This window comes from Haematobia irritans, chromosome 1 (genome assembly GCF_050003625.1).
Source record: "Haematobia irritans isolate KBUSLIRL chromosome 1, ASM5000362v1, whole genome shotgun sequence".
Classification (NCBI taxonomy): domain Eukaryota; kingdom Metazoa; phylum Arthropoda; class Insecta; order Diptera; family Muscidae; genus Haematobia; species Haematobia irritans.
In genome coordinates, this window is record NC_134397.1 from 155,611,511 (window position 1) to 155,629,772 (window position 18,262).

Sequence of the window (18,262 nt, forward strand, 5' to 3'; positions counted from 1 at the left end):
ACCAGCTTATTTTCACGGTTACTTTTTTTAATCAATTAATTTCGAAATACTAAATGGTTCGCAATCAATACATTGGATCTTTTCCATCCATAATTTGAAGAGACTGGATAAAAATGTTATCGTCTTCATATATATTTTTGCACTTTTAATTTACTGTTTTGGTGAAAAATACGAACATAGTACTCACCTTAACAAATAATTTTTTTCAATAAAAATAAGATAAATTTAGCGTTAGTTTAACTACGGAAATTTTTTTCTGTGTATGCGTCTATCTATCTGTTCATCTATTTCTGGTAGCAATTTTATTTAAATTAGCTTATTTAAATAATTCCTCAGAAAAGGGTACGAAGATAAATTCCTGAGTTAAATTCGCAGCTTTAGTCCAAACTAAGCAAAATTCAAATTTGTAGGACGAATTTAACTTGCAGAACGCATTCCAATTGAACAAGATTTGCTTAAAAACAAGCAATTTAGTGTTGAACAAGTAAGGAAAGTCTAAAGTCGGGCGGGGCCGACTATATTATACCCTGCACCACTTTTTAGATCTAAATTTTCGATACCATATCACATCAGTCAAATGTGTAGGGTGCTATATATAAAGGTTTGTCCCAAATACATACATTTAAATATCACTCGATTTGGACAAAATTTGATAGACTTTTACAAAATCTATAGACTCAAAATTTAAGTTGACTAATGCACTAGGGTGGAACACAAGTTTAGTAAAAAAATATGGGAAACATTTAAATCTGAAGCAATTTTAAGGAAACTTCGCAAAAGTTTATTTATGATGTATCTCTCGATATATATGTATTAGAAGTTTAGGAAAATTAGAGTCATTTTTACAACGTTTCGTCTAAGCAGTGGCGATTTAACAAGGAAAATGTTGGTATTTTGACCATTTTTGTCGAAATCAGAAAAACATATATATGGGAGCTATATCTAAACCGATGTCAACCAAATTTGGCACGCATAGCTACAATGCTAATCCTACTCCCTGTGCAAAATTTCAACTAAATCGGAGTTAAAAATTGGCCTCTGTGGTCATTTGAGTGTAAATCGGGCGAAAGATATATATGGGAGATATATCCAAATCTGAACCGATTTCAACCAAATTTGGTACGCATAGTTACAATGCTAATTCTACTCCCTATGCAAAATTTCAACTAAATCGGAGCAAAAAGTTGGCCACTGTGGGCAAACAGGACCCTATACCAAATTTTAGGACAATCGGACTAAAACTGCGAGCTGTACTTTGCACACAAAAATACATCATCAGACAGACAGACGGACATCGCTAAATCGACTCAGAATTTGAAGAGTATAAAAATCTGCCAAATACCGTCGATTATTTTATATGTAGGCATACAAGGTTAGGTTAGGTTAGGTTATGTGGCAGCCCGATGTATCAGGCTCACTTAGACTATTCAGTCCATTGTGATACCACAGTGGTGAACATCTCTTATATCACTGAGTGCTGCCCGATTCCATGTTAAGCTCAATGACAAGGGACCTGCTTTTTATAGCCGAGTCCGAACGGCGTCCCACATTCCAGTGAAACCACTTTGAGAAGCTTTGAAACCCTCAGAAATGTCACCAGCATTACTGAGGTGGGATAATCCACCGCTGAAAAACTTTTTGGTGTTGGGTCGTAGCAGGAATCGAACCCAAGACATTGTGAATGCAAGGCGAGCATGCTAACCATTGCACCACGGTGGCTCCACATACAAAAAATTAGTGGTTTTATATAGTCGAAAAATTGAGCCATAAGAGATAACCGCTACTAAGTCTACATTCGTACAAAAATTTCAATATATCATGAAGTAATGGATATAAAAAGTTTGAGGGCAGTTCGGAAACTTCTTAGCCTAGCACAAAAAGCGCGGCATAGACAGAAAAAAGTTAAGTGTTTTGGAAACTTCCATCTCTGTTATGAACACATGTTAAATTTTGTTTAACATGTGCTCCTACATATGCAATAGTAAAAAATGGGGTGCTGAATTTAAACGTGGTCGTACAAGCATTGAGGATGAACCACGTAGTGGACGTCCAAAAACAGCAACAACAACAGAAATTGTAGCCAAAGTACATGATATGGTATTAAATGATCGACGAATAAAAGTGCGTGAAATTGCTAATATCATGGGCATCTCAAATGATCGAGTCCATTTAATTTGATTTAATTTAATGAAGAACTACAGATGAAAAAGCTTTCTGCAAGATGGGTTCGGCACTTGTTAACAGTCGATCAAAAATGAACATTTCTCAAGCTTGTTTGGATCGTTTTAAGCGAGTTAAATGGATTTTAAGCGTCGTTTCATAACTGTTGATGAGACATGGATCCACCACTATATTCCAAACAATGGACTGGCACTTGTTAACAGTCGATCAAAAATGAACATTTTTCAAGCTTGTTTGGATCGTTTTAAGCGAGTTAAATGGATTTTAAGCGTCGTTTCATAACTGTTGATGAGACATGGATCCACCACTATATTCCAAACAATGGACTGAAGCTGGAGGAAGTGCCCTAAAGAAGGCAAAAACAATTCAATGGGCTGGTAAGGTTATGGCAACGGTTTTTTGGGACTTCAAAGGTATTTTATTGATTGACTATCTGCAAAAGGGTAAAACAATAAATTCAGAGTACAATTGCAACCTTTTGGATCAATTAAATGTACAAATTCAAGAAAAACGTCCTGGCTTACAACACAAAAAAATAATTTTTCATCAACACAACGCACCAGCGCACAAGAGTGTTTTAACAATGGCTAAAATCAACGAATTAAAGTACGAGTTGCTTGACCACCCACCTTATTCTCCTGATTTAGCTCCCAGTGACTTTTACTTGTTCCCAAATCTAAAAAAAAATCATTGCTGGCAAGCGTTTTATATCAAATGAAGATGCAATTACATTTGAAAACCACTATTTTGAAGACCTTTAGGAAAACTATTTTAATTAAGGGATAGAATTGCTAGAAAAGCGTTGGACTAAGTGTATTGAAGTTTCAGGAGATTATATTGAAAAATAAAAATATTTTTGAAAAACTAACTATTCTCTTTCATTGATAGACTAAGAAGTTTCCGAACCGCCCTCGTAAACTTCACTTACTCGGGTGAAATAGTGCATTTCTGTAAATGTACATTTATATGGGGGCTATACCTAAATCTGAACCGATTTAAACCAAATTGGGTACACTTTATAGTGGTATCAAATATACTTCTTTTGCAAAATCAGATCAAAATTCTGGCTTCTGGGGCCATATAAGTGCAAATCGGGCGTATGATATATGGGAGCTACATATAAATCTGAACCGATTTCAACCAAATTCGGTATGCACCATAAGAATGTTAATTTTACTACCTGTGCAAATTTACAAGTTAATCGGAGTGAAACTTTGGTGCCAGACTGAAAATTTGTTCTCCGGAGGTCATATGAGTTCAACTCGGGCGGAAGATTTGTTTGGAATCTATATCTAAATCTGAACCGATGTCCACTAAATTTTGCACGCTTGACTTTATTGCTAAGTGTACTCCTTTTAGAAAATTTTGAGCAAATCAAAGTGAAAGTGTGGCGTCTGAGGCGATATTAGATTCTGACAAAATCCGGTGTTACTTTACGTTTATGGCGCCAGAAACCACAGTTTCACTTAGATTTGATCAAAATTTCCCATTTTCGGGGGACCGATACAACCGGTGTTTTCGAGGCCTCAACAACCGGCAATGAACCGACGGTTACGCTGGTTATTTGTTTCAAAAATCACCGTCAGCCGGTCTTTGAAAAAAGTCCGGTATTTTAAAATCGAGAAAACCCAAATTTCAAAAAATCCGGTTATTTGATCACTCTAGTGACTCACATTGATGTAGAAATTAGATTATAACGCTTTAAACCTTATACTATATATATTATGGACCGATATGTACCAATTTTAGCATGGTTGTCAAAGACCATATACTAACACCATAGTTGTCAAAGACCATATACAAAAAAAAACATAAAATTTGCTCCTCCAAGAGGCTTCAAACCCAAATCTGGTGATCGGTTTATATGAGGGCTATATATGATTATCGACCGATATGGACTAATTTTGGCATGGTTGTTAAAGACCATATACTAACACCACGTACCAAATTTCAACCGGATCGGATGAATTTAGCTTCTCCAAACGGCTCCGGAGATCAAATCTGGGGCCCGTTTTATATGGGGGCTATATATAATTAGGGCCCGATATGAAGCAATTTTTGCATGGTTGTTAGAGACCATATACTAACACCACGTACCAAATTTCAACCGGATCGGATGAAATTTGCTCCTCCAAGAGGCTCCAGAGGTCAAATCTGGTGATCGGTTTATATGGGAGCAATATATAATTATGGACCGATGTGGATTAATTTTTGCTTGGTTGTTAGAGACCATTTACTAACACCATGTACCAAAAATTCAGCCGTATCGGATGAAATTTGCTTCTCCTAGAGGCTCCACAAGCCAAATCTGGGGATCGGTTTATATGGGGGCTATATATAATTATGGACTGATGTGGACAAATTTGATTAGAGACCATATACATACACTATGTACCAAATTTCAGCCGGATCAGATGAAATTTGCTTCTCAGAGTATCCGCAAGTCAAACCTGGGGATCGGTTTATATGGGGGGCTATATATAATTATGGACCGATGTGGATCAATTTTTGCTTGGTTGTTAAAAACCATACTGACAGGGTATAAAAATGTTTGAATACTTGCTTGCTAGACCAACAATTAACATCCCAGCAAAAAAATTTGGAAGTTCTTCTCAAGGCACAACTTTAAAAGAACTTCCAAAAATGTTCTCCCAAAGATGTTCTTTATTTTAACTGCACAGGAAGTTCATTTGAGCAAATTTGTTTATAACTCGCTTTTTTATATTTTTAATGGGAAATTTTTTTTTTTTGTGTTTCAAAGAGGTTAAAAACAGATTAAGAAGAAAATGGTAACAATTATTTAAATTTAGCCGAAAAAAATGCTAAATCCTTTGTAGAAAAATTTGAATTTTTGAAAATAGTAAATAATTGAAAATTGAAATTAGCTGAAAACCCCGAATAAATTAAAATTTGTTTCTTAGAATCAAGTACAAAAAACTCAAATGTGAAAGATAATTAAAGGTATCCTTACTTCAATTCGCAGCATCTTTGGCTCGGAATCAATACCAATATCAATAATAATTATATAATTATATAATTTTTTCAGTGCAGAAACTTCATTGAAATTCAAAAATCTGGTTAACCGATGCTCAATACTCGGTTTTCGGATTTACCAAAAATACCCATTATTTCACAATTCGGCTTTTGTAACGGAATCCGGTTAACCGGTGTCGGTTTTGGATAACCAAGCAAAAAAAAGTAGTTAAAATGGTATTTTTGGATGGTAAAGGTATTTTTGGATCGGATGTCCACCATTTCAGCCATTGCACTGAATTTGAATCACTTCGTAAGGTGTGATCCGAATTTATTGTTTTGGATGTGAATTAATAAATTTTGTGATATTTTGCTAAATAAATAAATTTTATAATGTTTTATGATTCCTAATGCATACGAACGCTTGTCGGAAACGATTGACTTCAAAATATTTTGCATTTTTTTAAACAAACTTTAAATAATATGTACCGTTTTATTAATACTTTCTTTGAAACAAAGAAAGTTAAAATTACCCATTAAAATATAAATAAAATCGGGTTATAAAATATTGAATTAAAAGAACTTCCTGTGTAGTTAACATAAAGAACTTCTTTATGAGGACATTTTTCGAAGTGCTTTTAAAGTTGTGCCTTTAGAACAAGTTCCAAAAATTTTTTTCTCAAATTGTATAAGTTCAATAAACGTAGTCAGTTTTTCAACAATATCGGTGTAAATCAAGGTAAAAGAAATAAAATAGCAACAAGTTTTTACAAAAACAATATTATTCACATATCGCATACTATTTTATCGCGGCTATGACTTACTTTGATAAACATTTCTTATCTCTTTTAGCTTAGAATTATTTTTGTACACAACAAAATAAGGAAAATAATGGGTCGTAGCCAACAAGAATACAACCACAAAATTATTGATTATTAAAATTTGTTACAAAAATAGGTACTAAAGTTTCTATTTAGGTGGACAGGGATGATTTGTTATGGTCTATTTTGTGCCCTTTGTTAATGTATTTTTGGCATTTTTATCCCTATTGCGAATTTAGGTGAATGGGGAAGTGAAATGTTTTTCCAGTTATTTTTACTTATGAGGTAATTGGCTTGTATGTACATTGAAAAAAAAAATATATGTTAATAATTAAAAAAAATAGACGATAAGATATGGAAACGATAAAAATAAAAAGAAGTTATAATAAGCAAAACAGTTTACTTGAATCCAAAGATTTTGACCTTCGCTTAAGGATTTTGGTATTGATTCCGAATCAAAGATGCGACTTCTTTAAAATAAGGACATCGTTTATGAAGCTATCTAGCTTTATATCTAGGATCTATAAAATTAAAATTATGATACAGATCTAATTTATCGAATTTTCATTCTCTTTTTGCAATATATTAACAAAGATATTAATGTATGAATAAAAGTCAGTAAAAATTTCAAATTATGAGAAATACTTCAAAGTCAAAATATTTTCTTAATTTCAAAAAAAAAAAAACTTTAAACCACACGGAAAAAACAATTTCTGATTCAATCGCGAAATTAATTGATCCAATTAATTTTTTAATTGAAATGTCTTCAATCACAGAAATGATAGTATTAATTAAAAAATTAATTGATCCAATTAAAAACTTAATTGATACTATTAACTTTTGTGGTTGATTTTCGTTTCAATTAAAAAATTTGTTGATTCAATTAAATTTTAATTGGAAAATTTTTCTGTGCAAAGATGCAAAATAGTCAAAATAACTATTAGCCTATATTTGAAGCTTTTCTATCTTTAATCCTATAGTGAAAAAAAAAAATATTTACGTGATATTAAAGATTACGCAACCTAAATTTGAGAATGCGCAATTTACAAAATATTAAGGATACATTTCTTTAAAATAAAGAAATTTTTATTAAAATAAAATTTATAGCCTTTGCTTCAATTTTTTTTTCCATTAAATTTAGGACACACATTTTGTAAATTTGCGTCCCTCCGTTAAAGTCACATGTCTTTGAACTAAGGCAAATATCCCTCAAAGTATAGAAACACATTTTTGATTTAAAGAAATCGTCCTTAATTTAACTGAAATATTGAATCTTTACATTTAAGATAAAATCGCTTCAAATATAGGCTAAGAATTATTTTGAGGATTTAGCATTTTGGTTTAAAGTTTTTTGGAATTAAGAGAACATTTTATACTTCGAAGTATCCGTCATAATTTGGATTTTTAAACTGTCTTTTGTTTGTACGTAAATAGCTTCATTAATATACCGCGAAAAGAAAAAGAAAATTCGATAAATGAGATCTGTATCCTATTTTTAATTTTATTGATCGTAGATTTAAAACGAGATAGATCACTAAAAAATGTATTTATTTTAAAGAAGCCGCATCTTTGGCTCGGAATCAATACCAAAATTCTTATTTGAAGGTCAAAATCTTTGGATCCGAGTAAACTTCTTTTAGTGTATGATTCAATAACTAATTAATTCAGCTAATTTATATATTATTTCTTAATGTTTTTTTATTTAAAGATATACAACTTTAACGAAGGGTCTCGCCGTTCGGACTCGGCTATAAAAAGGAGGTCCCTTGTCATTGAGCTTAACATGGAATCGGGCAGCACTCAGTGATAAGAGAGAAGTCCACCACTGTGGTATCACAATGGCTGAATAATCTAAGTGAGCCTGATACATCGGGCTGCCACATAACCTAACCTAACCTAACGAAGGTTCCCGAATTTCAAATATTGGTGCTTAAAATTAAAGAAGAAAATGTTTACAGCAAAGATTTTAAACATTATTTAATAAAAAAATTCTTTATTTTAAAGAGATTGTGTAAATTGAATAATAAATTATCCTAAAATTTTGGTTGCACAATTTTTCATATTATTTTTCATTAAGATTTCGATTGGTATAACAACAGTTTGTCAAAAAATTCTTCTGAATCGAAGTAATGCAGCATGTGGCCAAATGAAAAAAGATGAGCATCCAGAATTAGATGTGGAAGATAAATCTGTCTTCTGTTCGATGGTAAAAATGGGTATTACAAAATGTGTTTGAAAATTGCATTATGTGGCTTACAAAAAAGTGGAGAAATGTAAGCACTGTGGCCAAATGGAAAAAATGGGCATCTAGAATTATATGTGAAATATATATCTTTTAGTATATTGCAAGATGTGTTTGGGAAACCTAACATATGGCGTATAAAAAGTGGAGGTACTGATCCTCGAGAGAAATCGGGAACTGCGACCAAATGGAAAGAGGTGCGTGTCCAGATTTATATGCGAAGGAAAAACATAAAGATCTCAGGATCGAAAAAATATAGATTTTTTATGAGATTTTCTAAGTTTTAAAATAATCGGAGATTTTGTAGAAACGCCGATTTTAATTGTATTTATTAACTGAAACGCTTTTTGTTACATTAAGGTCCACATTCCTCGAAGCCAAGTTATAATTCGTGTACACTAATACGCCTGCAACAATATGAGCAATCATATACAAATTTTGTGGATAAATATTAACTACACAGAAAAAAATATCCCCAAAATATTTCCAATTAAAAAGTTAATTGAAGTTGAAAATTTTTTCAATTAATAAAGTAATTGATACAATTAACCTTTTAATCATGATAGAAACATTAAGTTAATTAAGTCAATGATTGAAATGTTTAAAATGTTTAATTAAAAAATTAATTGATACAATTAACTTTTTAATCAAATTCGAAAGACTAATTCAGTTAAAAAAAGTGCTGATTTTTTTTTACTTTTTTAATTAAAAATGTATTTCAAACAATCATTTGTTAATCCAAATAAAAACTCTAAGCCAATCTAACTAAGTAATTAAAAATAGTTACCTTTTTTAATTAATAAATTAATTGCGTTTTGCAATCAACATCAATTAAATTTTTAATTGAATCAATTAAAAAATTAATTGAATTTTGCTGAAAAAATCAATTAATTTTTTAATCAAGAATTTTTTCTATGCCCAATTAAAACTGTGATTGATACTATCATTTCTGTGATTGAAGACATTTCAATTAAAAAATTAATTGGATCAATTAATTTCGTGATTGAATCAGAAAAAAATTCTTTGTGTGTAATTACGGACCGATATGGACCAATTTTTGCATGGTTGTTAAAGACTATATACAAACACCAGTTAACAAATTCCAACCGAATCGGCTGAATTTTGCTCCCCCAAGAGGCTCCGGAGTTCAAATCTGGGGATCGGTTTATATGGGGGCTATATATAATTATGGACAGATATGGACCAATTTTTGCATGGTTGTTAGGGATCTTATACTTACACCATATACCAATTTTCAATCGGATCGTATGAATTTTGCTTCTCCAAGAGCTCTGGAGGTCAAATCTGGTGATCGATTTATTTGGGGGCTATATATAATTATGGACCGATGATATAGATAATTTTTTGCATGATTGTGCGTTTATCACAAAAAGTATATATTTTTCTTCCGAACAAACGAAATGCTAATGGCAAACGATGTTTGTCTAAAATTTCGTTTCGGAGGAAAGAATTATGTTTTTGCGTGTATGATGTTCGTCATGCCCTATATACTACAAACTCTATAAAATTGACTATTTCTCAATTTATATAGGAAAAAATTAAGACATTTTTACTTTTCAATTTACATAGATTTCTTGCAAATGTCTATAGTATGTACCACCACTGTTCATTCAAGTCAAAGAAAATAATTGAACTTTTAATTTCCTTTTGGTGTTCATAACATATGCATACATACTACGTACATTTCAGATAAGGGATATTCGTGATTTACATTTTATAGTCAACAAACAATGGTCTACAACAAAAGGATGTGTGTGATTTCTTTCAAGTGTCCCCATTTCTATTGCCTCCTATTTAACCTTCTTAGTACTGTATTTTTGATAAAGCCAAGAAATCGGATGCAATTCTTTATGCCTGGCGCTCTGAAGTACGGTGATTGTTTGCTAGCCTACACGTGTAAGAGCGGAAGCTCATGTCCACCACTTAATTTAGTGAAGTTTGGCAAAAAATGAACATGCGAAATAATAACAGCATTTTTTTTTTTTTGGTAATAAGTTTTTTGGGTTTTTTCCAGCATCCCTCCCAAATTTTTGGCACTTAAAGTATTGTGTAAATTTCACTTTTTTAGTTCGAAGGACTCGATATTAGCGTCTTGGTGTCTATCAAAATATGGGGTAATAGTTGAGTAGTATTGCGGATAATCTTTTATTCTATTTTTTAGAATAAAAACAAACAAATGTTTCCCTATTGTAATATAATAGTATCATTTTTTTATTGAAAAACTTAAAAAAATATATAGCACCCAACACATTGGACGGATTTGATATGCTATCGAAAATGTTGATCTACAAAGTGGTGCAGGGTATAATATAGTCGGCCCCGCCCGACTTTAGACTTTCCGTACTTGTTATTTTTATACGCTAAACCACATAGTGGTCAGGGTATAATAACTTTGATCTGCCAAAAATGTGCCTACCAGAAATATTGACTTTAGACCCCATAAAATATATACCGATCGACTCAGCATCATCTCCTGAGTCGATCTAGCGCTTGGTGTCCGTCCGTCCGTCTGTCCATTCGTCAATGTATTTGTTGTTCGCATGATTCCGGTCGCAATTATTAACCGATTTTGATAAAATTTGGTATGTGCCGAGTTTTTGGTACGAGGACAAACGCTATTGAATTTGGAAAAAATCGGATCAAATTTAGATATACCTCCCATATATATGTATCGCCCGATTTCGATAAATGGGGCAGATTGCGTTCATTTACTAACCGATCGGCGTCAAATTTGCTACAAAGTAATCCAATAGACCACCCTTTAAGTGTGTCAAATTTCATCAAAATCGGTTCAGAATTAGATGTAGCTCCCATATATATGTATCGCCTGATTTTTCGAAATTTGGCCCCATAAGTCCATTATTTATCAACCGATCTGACTCAAAGTTTGCCAAATATAATTTTCTATAGTACTTACTATATGTGCAAAAAATCATCGAAATCGGTTCAGATTTAGCTATAGCTTCCATATATATGTATCGCCCGATTTTCAGAAATTTTGCCATAAAACCCTTATTTATCAACCGATCCACTCAAATTTGGCTTACTATAATGTTCTATAGTACTGACTATACGTGCAAAATATCATGCAAATCGGTTCAAATTTAGATATATCTCCCATATATATGTAGCGCCCAATTTTCAAAAATTTGCCCCTATAACCTTATTTTTGACCGTAGTAGCCTCATTTATACACCGATTTTACTCAAATTTAGCACAAGATAATTTCCTGTAATATCAACAAAACCTGCAAAATATAATCCAAATCGGTTCAGATTTAGATATAGCTCCCCTCCTATATATGTATCGGCCGTTTTTGAAAAAATTACCCCTTACAAATTTATTTCTGACCTTAATAGCCTTATTTAGTACTCGATCTTACTCTAATTTAGCACAAGGTAACCTTCTGTGGTATCAACCAAATCTGGGAAATACCATCCAAATCGCTTCAGATTTAGATATAGCTTCCATATATATGAATCGATCGATTTTCCCAAATTTGGCCATAATACTCTTATTTATTAACGAATGTTGCTCAAATTCCAAATGTACATGTATGAGCTGATCGTATTTAGACTTACATGTAGCTCTTACATAAATCTATTATCCTATTTTCAGAAATTTGTCTTTATTACCCACACTAATTGAGCGATTTCATCTTTTTTAATAATGGACTCAATATTAATGGCATACTGTAGGCCCGCCTTGCATACACAAGGTCGTGGGTTCCATTCCTGCTACGACCGAACACCAAAAAGTTTTTCAGCGGTGGATTATCCCACCTCAGTAATGCTGGTGACATTTCTGAGGGTTTCAAAGCTTCTCTAAATGGTTTCACTGGAATGTGGAACGCCGTTCGGACTCGGCTATAAAAGGAGGTCCCTTGTCATTGAGCTTAACATGGAATCGGGCAGCACTCAGTGATAAGAGAGAAGTTCACCACTGTGGTATCACAATGGACTGAATAGGGCTGCCACATAACCTAACCTAACCACACTGTAGGTTCAGAATCAACTCTAGCTCCATTTCTGTTCAGATTGTGATAAAACTCCCATGAACCCTTTAATGTTCTTAAATGTGGAAATGCGGTTTTCCCCAAACCTATAACCTTGATACCCCACAAACAATGTTTACTAATCCAGTAGGTGTGGTTTAGGGTATGATATAGTCGGCCCCGCTCGACTTTCTGCTTTACTCACTTGTTCTATAATGTATACTAGACCTTCACAAGCAACATAACAAGGCAAATATACTACAATCTATGGTGTAGGTTATAAAGGAAGAACATTATAAACAAAACTTAAAATTAAAATTGTTGAAAACAAATATGAGCTCTTTTCAGAGAAAATTGTTTTTACTAGCCATTCCATTTGTTACACATAGACCAAAATCTAATCCTGTCCCCACCCCATCGAGCTATTTTTGAATGTACTATACCCATGTATATAAAAAGGGTTATACAAACACATGTATAACAAAAAATATTTAGTCACCAGACAATTTCCCTTGGTGCCCACTAGGTAAACATGTTTGTATTTGGCTTTCTTTTCATCAGTTCTTTTAGATTCCCATGGGGATGATAAGTCAACGTATTTCCATAGGTAATAATGATGTAACACATTCTACTACGTTATGCTGGAACATCCTTAATCTGATCTAACATACTAGGTAAATGTAATTTGATACTAGTATGCCTGGTTCATCCCAACATGACATACTTTTAAACTAAATGTAAGCCATCAAATGGCCTCTTGGGTAGCCAGAATAATGTTAATGCTAATAAATTTGAAGGTATGATAAACATCATATTAAGTAGTCCTAGTATGAATAATTAAACGATTTTAATGATGAAATTTGGAAGGAAGAATCTCTATTTGGTATAACTCATACTTAATTATGGAAAATTGATTAATATTGCGCTTATTTAGGGATAAAAAGCTTCAAATAAAGGTCTAATGTTGAAGTCGACTTTCTATTAACCTAAAATTTCGAAATTTGCTTGTGGACAATTTCGTATGTTTGAAAAATAACTATTAGCGTTTTTTAGAGGTGTGCGCGTGACAAGAAATTGTCGTGGCACGCGTGAATCACGTGAGTCGTGAACAAAATCTGAAGCAACTCTCGTTAATATGCTTGAATATGGGACTGAAACACATATGTCGTTTGTGAGCGTGCGTTAGAAAATCGGTTCCTGAATGTGCGTGAATAAAATTTATGCAAAATCACGTTCACGATAAAAAAAAAAAAACAAGATTTAATTCTTACTCGTATGATAACTGAAATTAATTTAGCTGTCGAACTATATTCTATTCATGAATTTTTTACCTTTGCCCATTCCCTGGTGGAAAATGTCGTGTCTCGTGAATTTGTTGTGAGTCACGTGAATTGTCGTGAATCATGCGTAAGCGTGAGTCTCTAAAAATAGTTCGTGCGTGAGTACTGGTTTTCATTTCGTGAGTGTGAGTGGCTACCACACGTATCGTGCATGAATAAACTTTTTGCTTCGTGAATGTTCGTGAGTTTGAGTGAAATTTCACTCACGCGCAAACCTCTAGTTTTTTATCTTGTAACCGTATCGATATCTCTTTAAGTTGAATGAGGTAAAGGCCTATTTGGTTGTCAATTGGCGAACTTATTTTCATTAGTACGCACGTCTAATAACAACTATTTTTGCGAATTGGTAAGAATATTTATACATTTGATTTTTTTCTCAAAATTATAACAAAATTGTTGAAAATTAATCTTCATGTCCAATAAGATCGTATTAAATTTGTAATAATATGTAAAATATTAAATTCATTTTAGAAAATTTCAAGTAATGTATATTAGTTGTCATAGCTGTCTAACTTTTAAGTTTTCGATTTTAATTGGAACTTGATAATGAATGAATAAATAAATAAATGTATAGAAGTTAAATCTAAGAATTGCAAGCAAACAACAGGTGAGTAATATTTAAAATTCTCAAGATGATTGCTATCAACTTTGGGTAAAAATTATAATTAATTTACATTCTCATAGACATGATACTCAAAGAAAACCGTTTGACAGACAATGATATTGAACGAGTTTCTGCTTCTGCTTTCCTTGTTACTTTCAAACAAATCTGCATTGCTGGAGAAGTATATGAAAGCCCTAGAGACAATGTGGAAGGACTCGTATTCTAGATTTTAAAAACTTTTCCAAAACTCGACTAGTCGAAAGTCGACTATTCAAAATTTTCAAAAAATAGAAAACAAATTCATTTGTAATTTGTTTAATAAAAATCAAACGCCCATAAGGATTATAAATTGATGGATATAACAATTATTGTCAAAGCCACTAATGTCACTAATATCTAAAAAATACAAAATACAATGGATATTATATAATTATTAATTATTTTTCTTCGATTTGCAATAATGTATTTCTTAGGCAGAAAACTGAAAATGTAGGAAAGATAACCGTCACATAAACGAACTTTATATAGAGGAGTTATTGGTTTCAAATGGGCGCTGAATCCAAGTCAGTGAAAGGTGTTATTCATGGGTAAATTTCTGAAGAACTAAAATGTTACTGAGTGGGAAAATTAAAACATTTTTCAATTGCGGGATCGTAACATGATTCTAACATAAAGGCGAAATTCTGAATAATTGTTAATTTAACAAGAAAATATTGATTGCATTTTATTTGTCTCTTATTGCTGTAGTTTTTTTTATTTAATTTTGATTTTGCTATTACACATAAAAATGTATGCTCTCAGACAATAAAATCTCAAATTGGTATAAAATAGTTTATATATGCAATAACCCAATAACCAACCCAATAATTACTACACAATATTATGAAAATTTATAAATTTGACTTACCTGACATTTGTCACCGACCATACGAAATACAGCCTCATTCTCATCAGAGGTTAATAAAGAACTCGGAGCATTTGGTTTGCGCCGCATGACTGGCGCGCCATGACCCCCATCCTGTGCTCTCATATTTCTGCTCATTTAAGCTTAATATTGTTGCCTTTTTATGAAAACGCACGACTGGTGGTTTTAATCAATTATTCTATTAGTTTGTTTTTATCACTAGAGACCGAAATTTTCCGGGGATATTTAGGAAGACGAACGATTTGCGAAAATGTTTTTATCAGGAAATTACTGCGCACGAAAATAAAATAAATAGTTTAAAAAATATTTATTTGCGGTTTACACGATTCTATCACCCGAGAGGGAAGGTAATTGCTGGAGAGAAGTATGTAGGTTGAACGATGAAAGCATGTTGTAATAAATGTGATGATTATAAAATGATGATGTTGTATTGCCAAATAGCGGAAGGATTTGATGTTGGGTATGGGAACTGTTGAATTGATCTTTGATCGTTTCTAGGTTTGGATGTGTTTTGTTGCTTGGGATTTGTGTTTTTATTTTATGGTGCTCCACTTAAAGATGACTTCTGTTTAAGCCTTTGCTGGTTTTTGTTTGCAATCGATTTACTTTTCCCAATCTTCTTCTGACACATTCTTAGATATTGTGCAAAATGGTACAAATTTCCTTAGGCCAATACTTGATGACAGTGATGATTATGCTTGCTTTTGACATTTACATTTAAATTACCCAAGAGAGTGAGAGGGTTTAGGCCATTATTCATTTATTAAGAGAGGCAAGCAACAAGGCATACACATACACACAATAAGCGTGAGAGTGGGGCCAGGGTTTTTGTGAATGAATGAATATGGAAGTGTAGCCAAACGACGACAAAAAGAAAATACTATTGCAAAGCTGGGGTTTCATATAGATCTAACACACCAGAGTCAATATGCATAGTCTATGTATGTTCGTTGGATGAAGGAGGGCTGGGACGACAATACTAAGCAAATAATGATAGCCGCCAAAATAGCAACAAACCAAATAAGAAAACAGCTGTTGTTGCAATTGCGGTAACGAATGTATTTGCACTAGTATAGGCAGTTGTAATGACAATGTCGCAATGATGTTCAATATGGCAACAACAACAAATCTATGCAAGAGGCCTGAATCAAAATGATATTGATGTTTTTGTAGGTACTTGGTGGTCGTCGTCGTTGTTGTTGCTATAAAAATCAGCAGCAGCAAAATAACAACAACAATATCAGCTATAAAATATATTGGGGCGACGTTGTTGAATTACTATATGAAGCGTTGAGTCACCCCAAAGTAAAGCAACTGAATGTCCAATTGGAGGTTTATTTTGCAATATTAGTTGCTTGCTGTCGCGCACTCCCCTTAGCAATCTACACCATTTAATGGCGATTATTTTTTGGTGCGATCGATGGTATGAGCCAGCGAGTTCTTACTTTCTTCCTCGGGAGAGATATGATAACAAACCCAATGATAAAAATATTTATAGCTTTATTAGCAATCAGCAAGGCGTCGCCGAATGGCACCTGAACTTGTGTGTATTTCTCCTTAGCAATTATCGATGAAAGAACAAAATTAATGAGAGCGGGGGGTAAAGCAAATGTTTGTTGTTATAAAAAGAGTTTGTAATTCGTTTTAAGCACTGACTAAACCTCAAACGCACACACACGTCCATTCATTGGCTCATCAACATACACAAAATATAAAGTATTCTCAAGGTGATAGCGTTTTATTTTGGAATTTTGATTCAATATAAACTTATGGCCCATTTAATAGTAACATGGCCGAATTTCGGGGTTGTCAAATTTTACGAAGCAATAAAATTTAAGGACTTTAAATTTATAGCCGTAGAATTACAAAATTTTGCATGTAGACCTTGCTATTATTTCAACTAGTCCAATGCCCAAATGAGCTCCCATCGACGTCACTCACTGTAAAACTCCAAATATAAACAGTGTACAATTCGTTTCGTTTTTTGTTGTTATTTTCACTTTAATTGATTTTATTTTTCGATATTCTTGCCCTCTGCCAAATTTCACTTTTGTGCCATTTTCTTGTTTTTGGTATTTTAATTACATTTGTTTTTGGCAAAATCTTCATGGGCTGAATTAATCTTCTTGATTCGTTTTTTCTTCTACACTTTTATTATACACTCACACTTGAATATAACATGGTTCTTAGTTTCCGTTCATCAGTGAAATAATAAACCAAATGATTGGTATTCTTTTATTAAATTATTAAAACATTAAAATCAATAATTTTGTTGATTTTATTCACGTAGTCGCTGTCCACCTTTTTCCAAATGAATGGCCAAATCGATTATGGGGTTTTGACGGAATATCGATAGTGATTAGAACGTCAAATGAATGTTTATGTTATCGATTTAAACGATTACCGATATTTATACAAGTTGGATTACAGTGCCAGTGCGACCTAATAGAAAAATGTGTTTAGAAGTTTAAGGGCTTCTTGCTTTTTTAGAAATTATCCAGAAGCGTTAAAAAAAAATAAACCAAATGCAAATTGTGTGTGGGGAAACGGTATATGTAGTAAAATCATATACAATTTAAAGGTAGCAAAGCTTTAGAATAATAAGTTGTATCACTCAATATACAAAAATTAGTTTTAATTGAAGTTTGAAATTTTGTTGAATTTTAATCTTCTTCAAACGTTTACGTATTTTTCTATTTACTATTAATGAAACGTACAAAAGATGTGCATTTAAAAGTAAACATATTAAATTCTACTAAGAGGTTTTTAGGTGTTCGTACAATTATTAACCCTTTCGATCCCGAATTTTTAAAGTATCGCGATTTTTTTTTACTTTTTGTCATGTTGAAGTCATTTAAGAAGCGTCTAGCCAAAATTTCGGATCGCCACGCCCATTCGTTTAAGCAGTAGAGAATGTGGCTTGTGGACAACTTTGGACAATTGTGGCTATTATTTTGTAATGATAGAAATATTACGTTTTATTGAATATTTTTAAAGTTTGTTGTTATTTTTACAGTAAATATATACATGGATGCGCTCGGCAGGCACATTCATGAAGAAATATTTCTACTCACGCACGCCAAGTGGGTAGGAATCCACGCTCACGCAAATTCACGAAATGAAAAGTCATACCCGCGCATGCTCACGCCCCAATAACGTTT

At 32.8% G+C, this 18,262-nt stretch overlaps 1 protein-coding gene across 5 annotated transcripts in view; it reads right to left on the reverse strand.

The window, feature by feature from the left end:
* Nucleotides 1-17,422, reverse strand: part of WASp (WASP actin nucleation promoting factor) — a 59,290-nt gene extending 41,868 nt beyond the window's left edge. The window contains exons 1-2 of one of the 5 annotated variants that reach the window (XM_075291992.1): nucleotides 17,268-17,422; nucleotides 15,084-15,371 (exon numbers count right to left, since the gene is read on the reverse strand). In XM_075291992.1, the coding sequence (XP_075148107.1) occupies nucleotides 15,084-15,218 (135 nt within the window). In that variant the 5' untranslated portion in view covers nucleotides 15,219-15,371; nucleotides 17,268-17,422. Of the gene's footprint in view, nucleotides 1-15,083 lie in introns of all 5 variants that reach the window. The other 4 variants (XM_075291991.1, XM_075291990.1, XM_075291989.1 and 1 more) reach the window with 4 other exon arrangements.
* Between the last annotated feature and the right edge of the window lie 840 nt (nucleotides 17,423-18,262).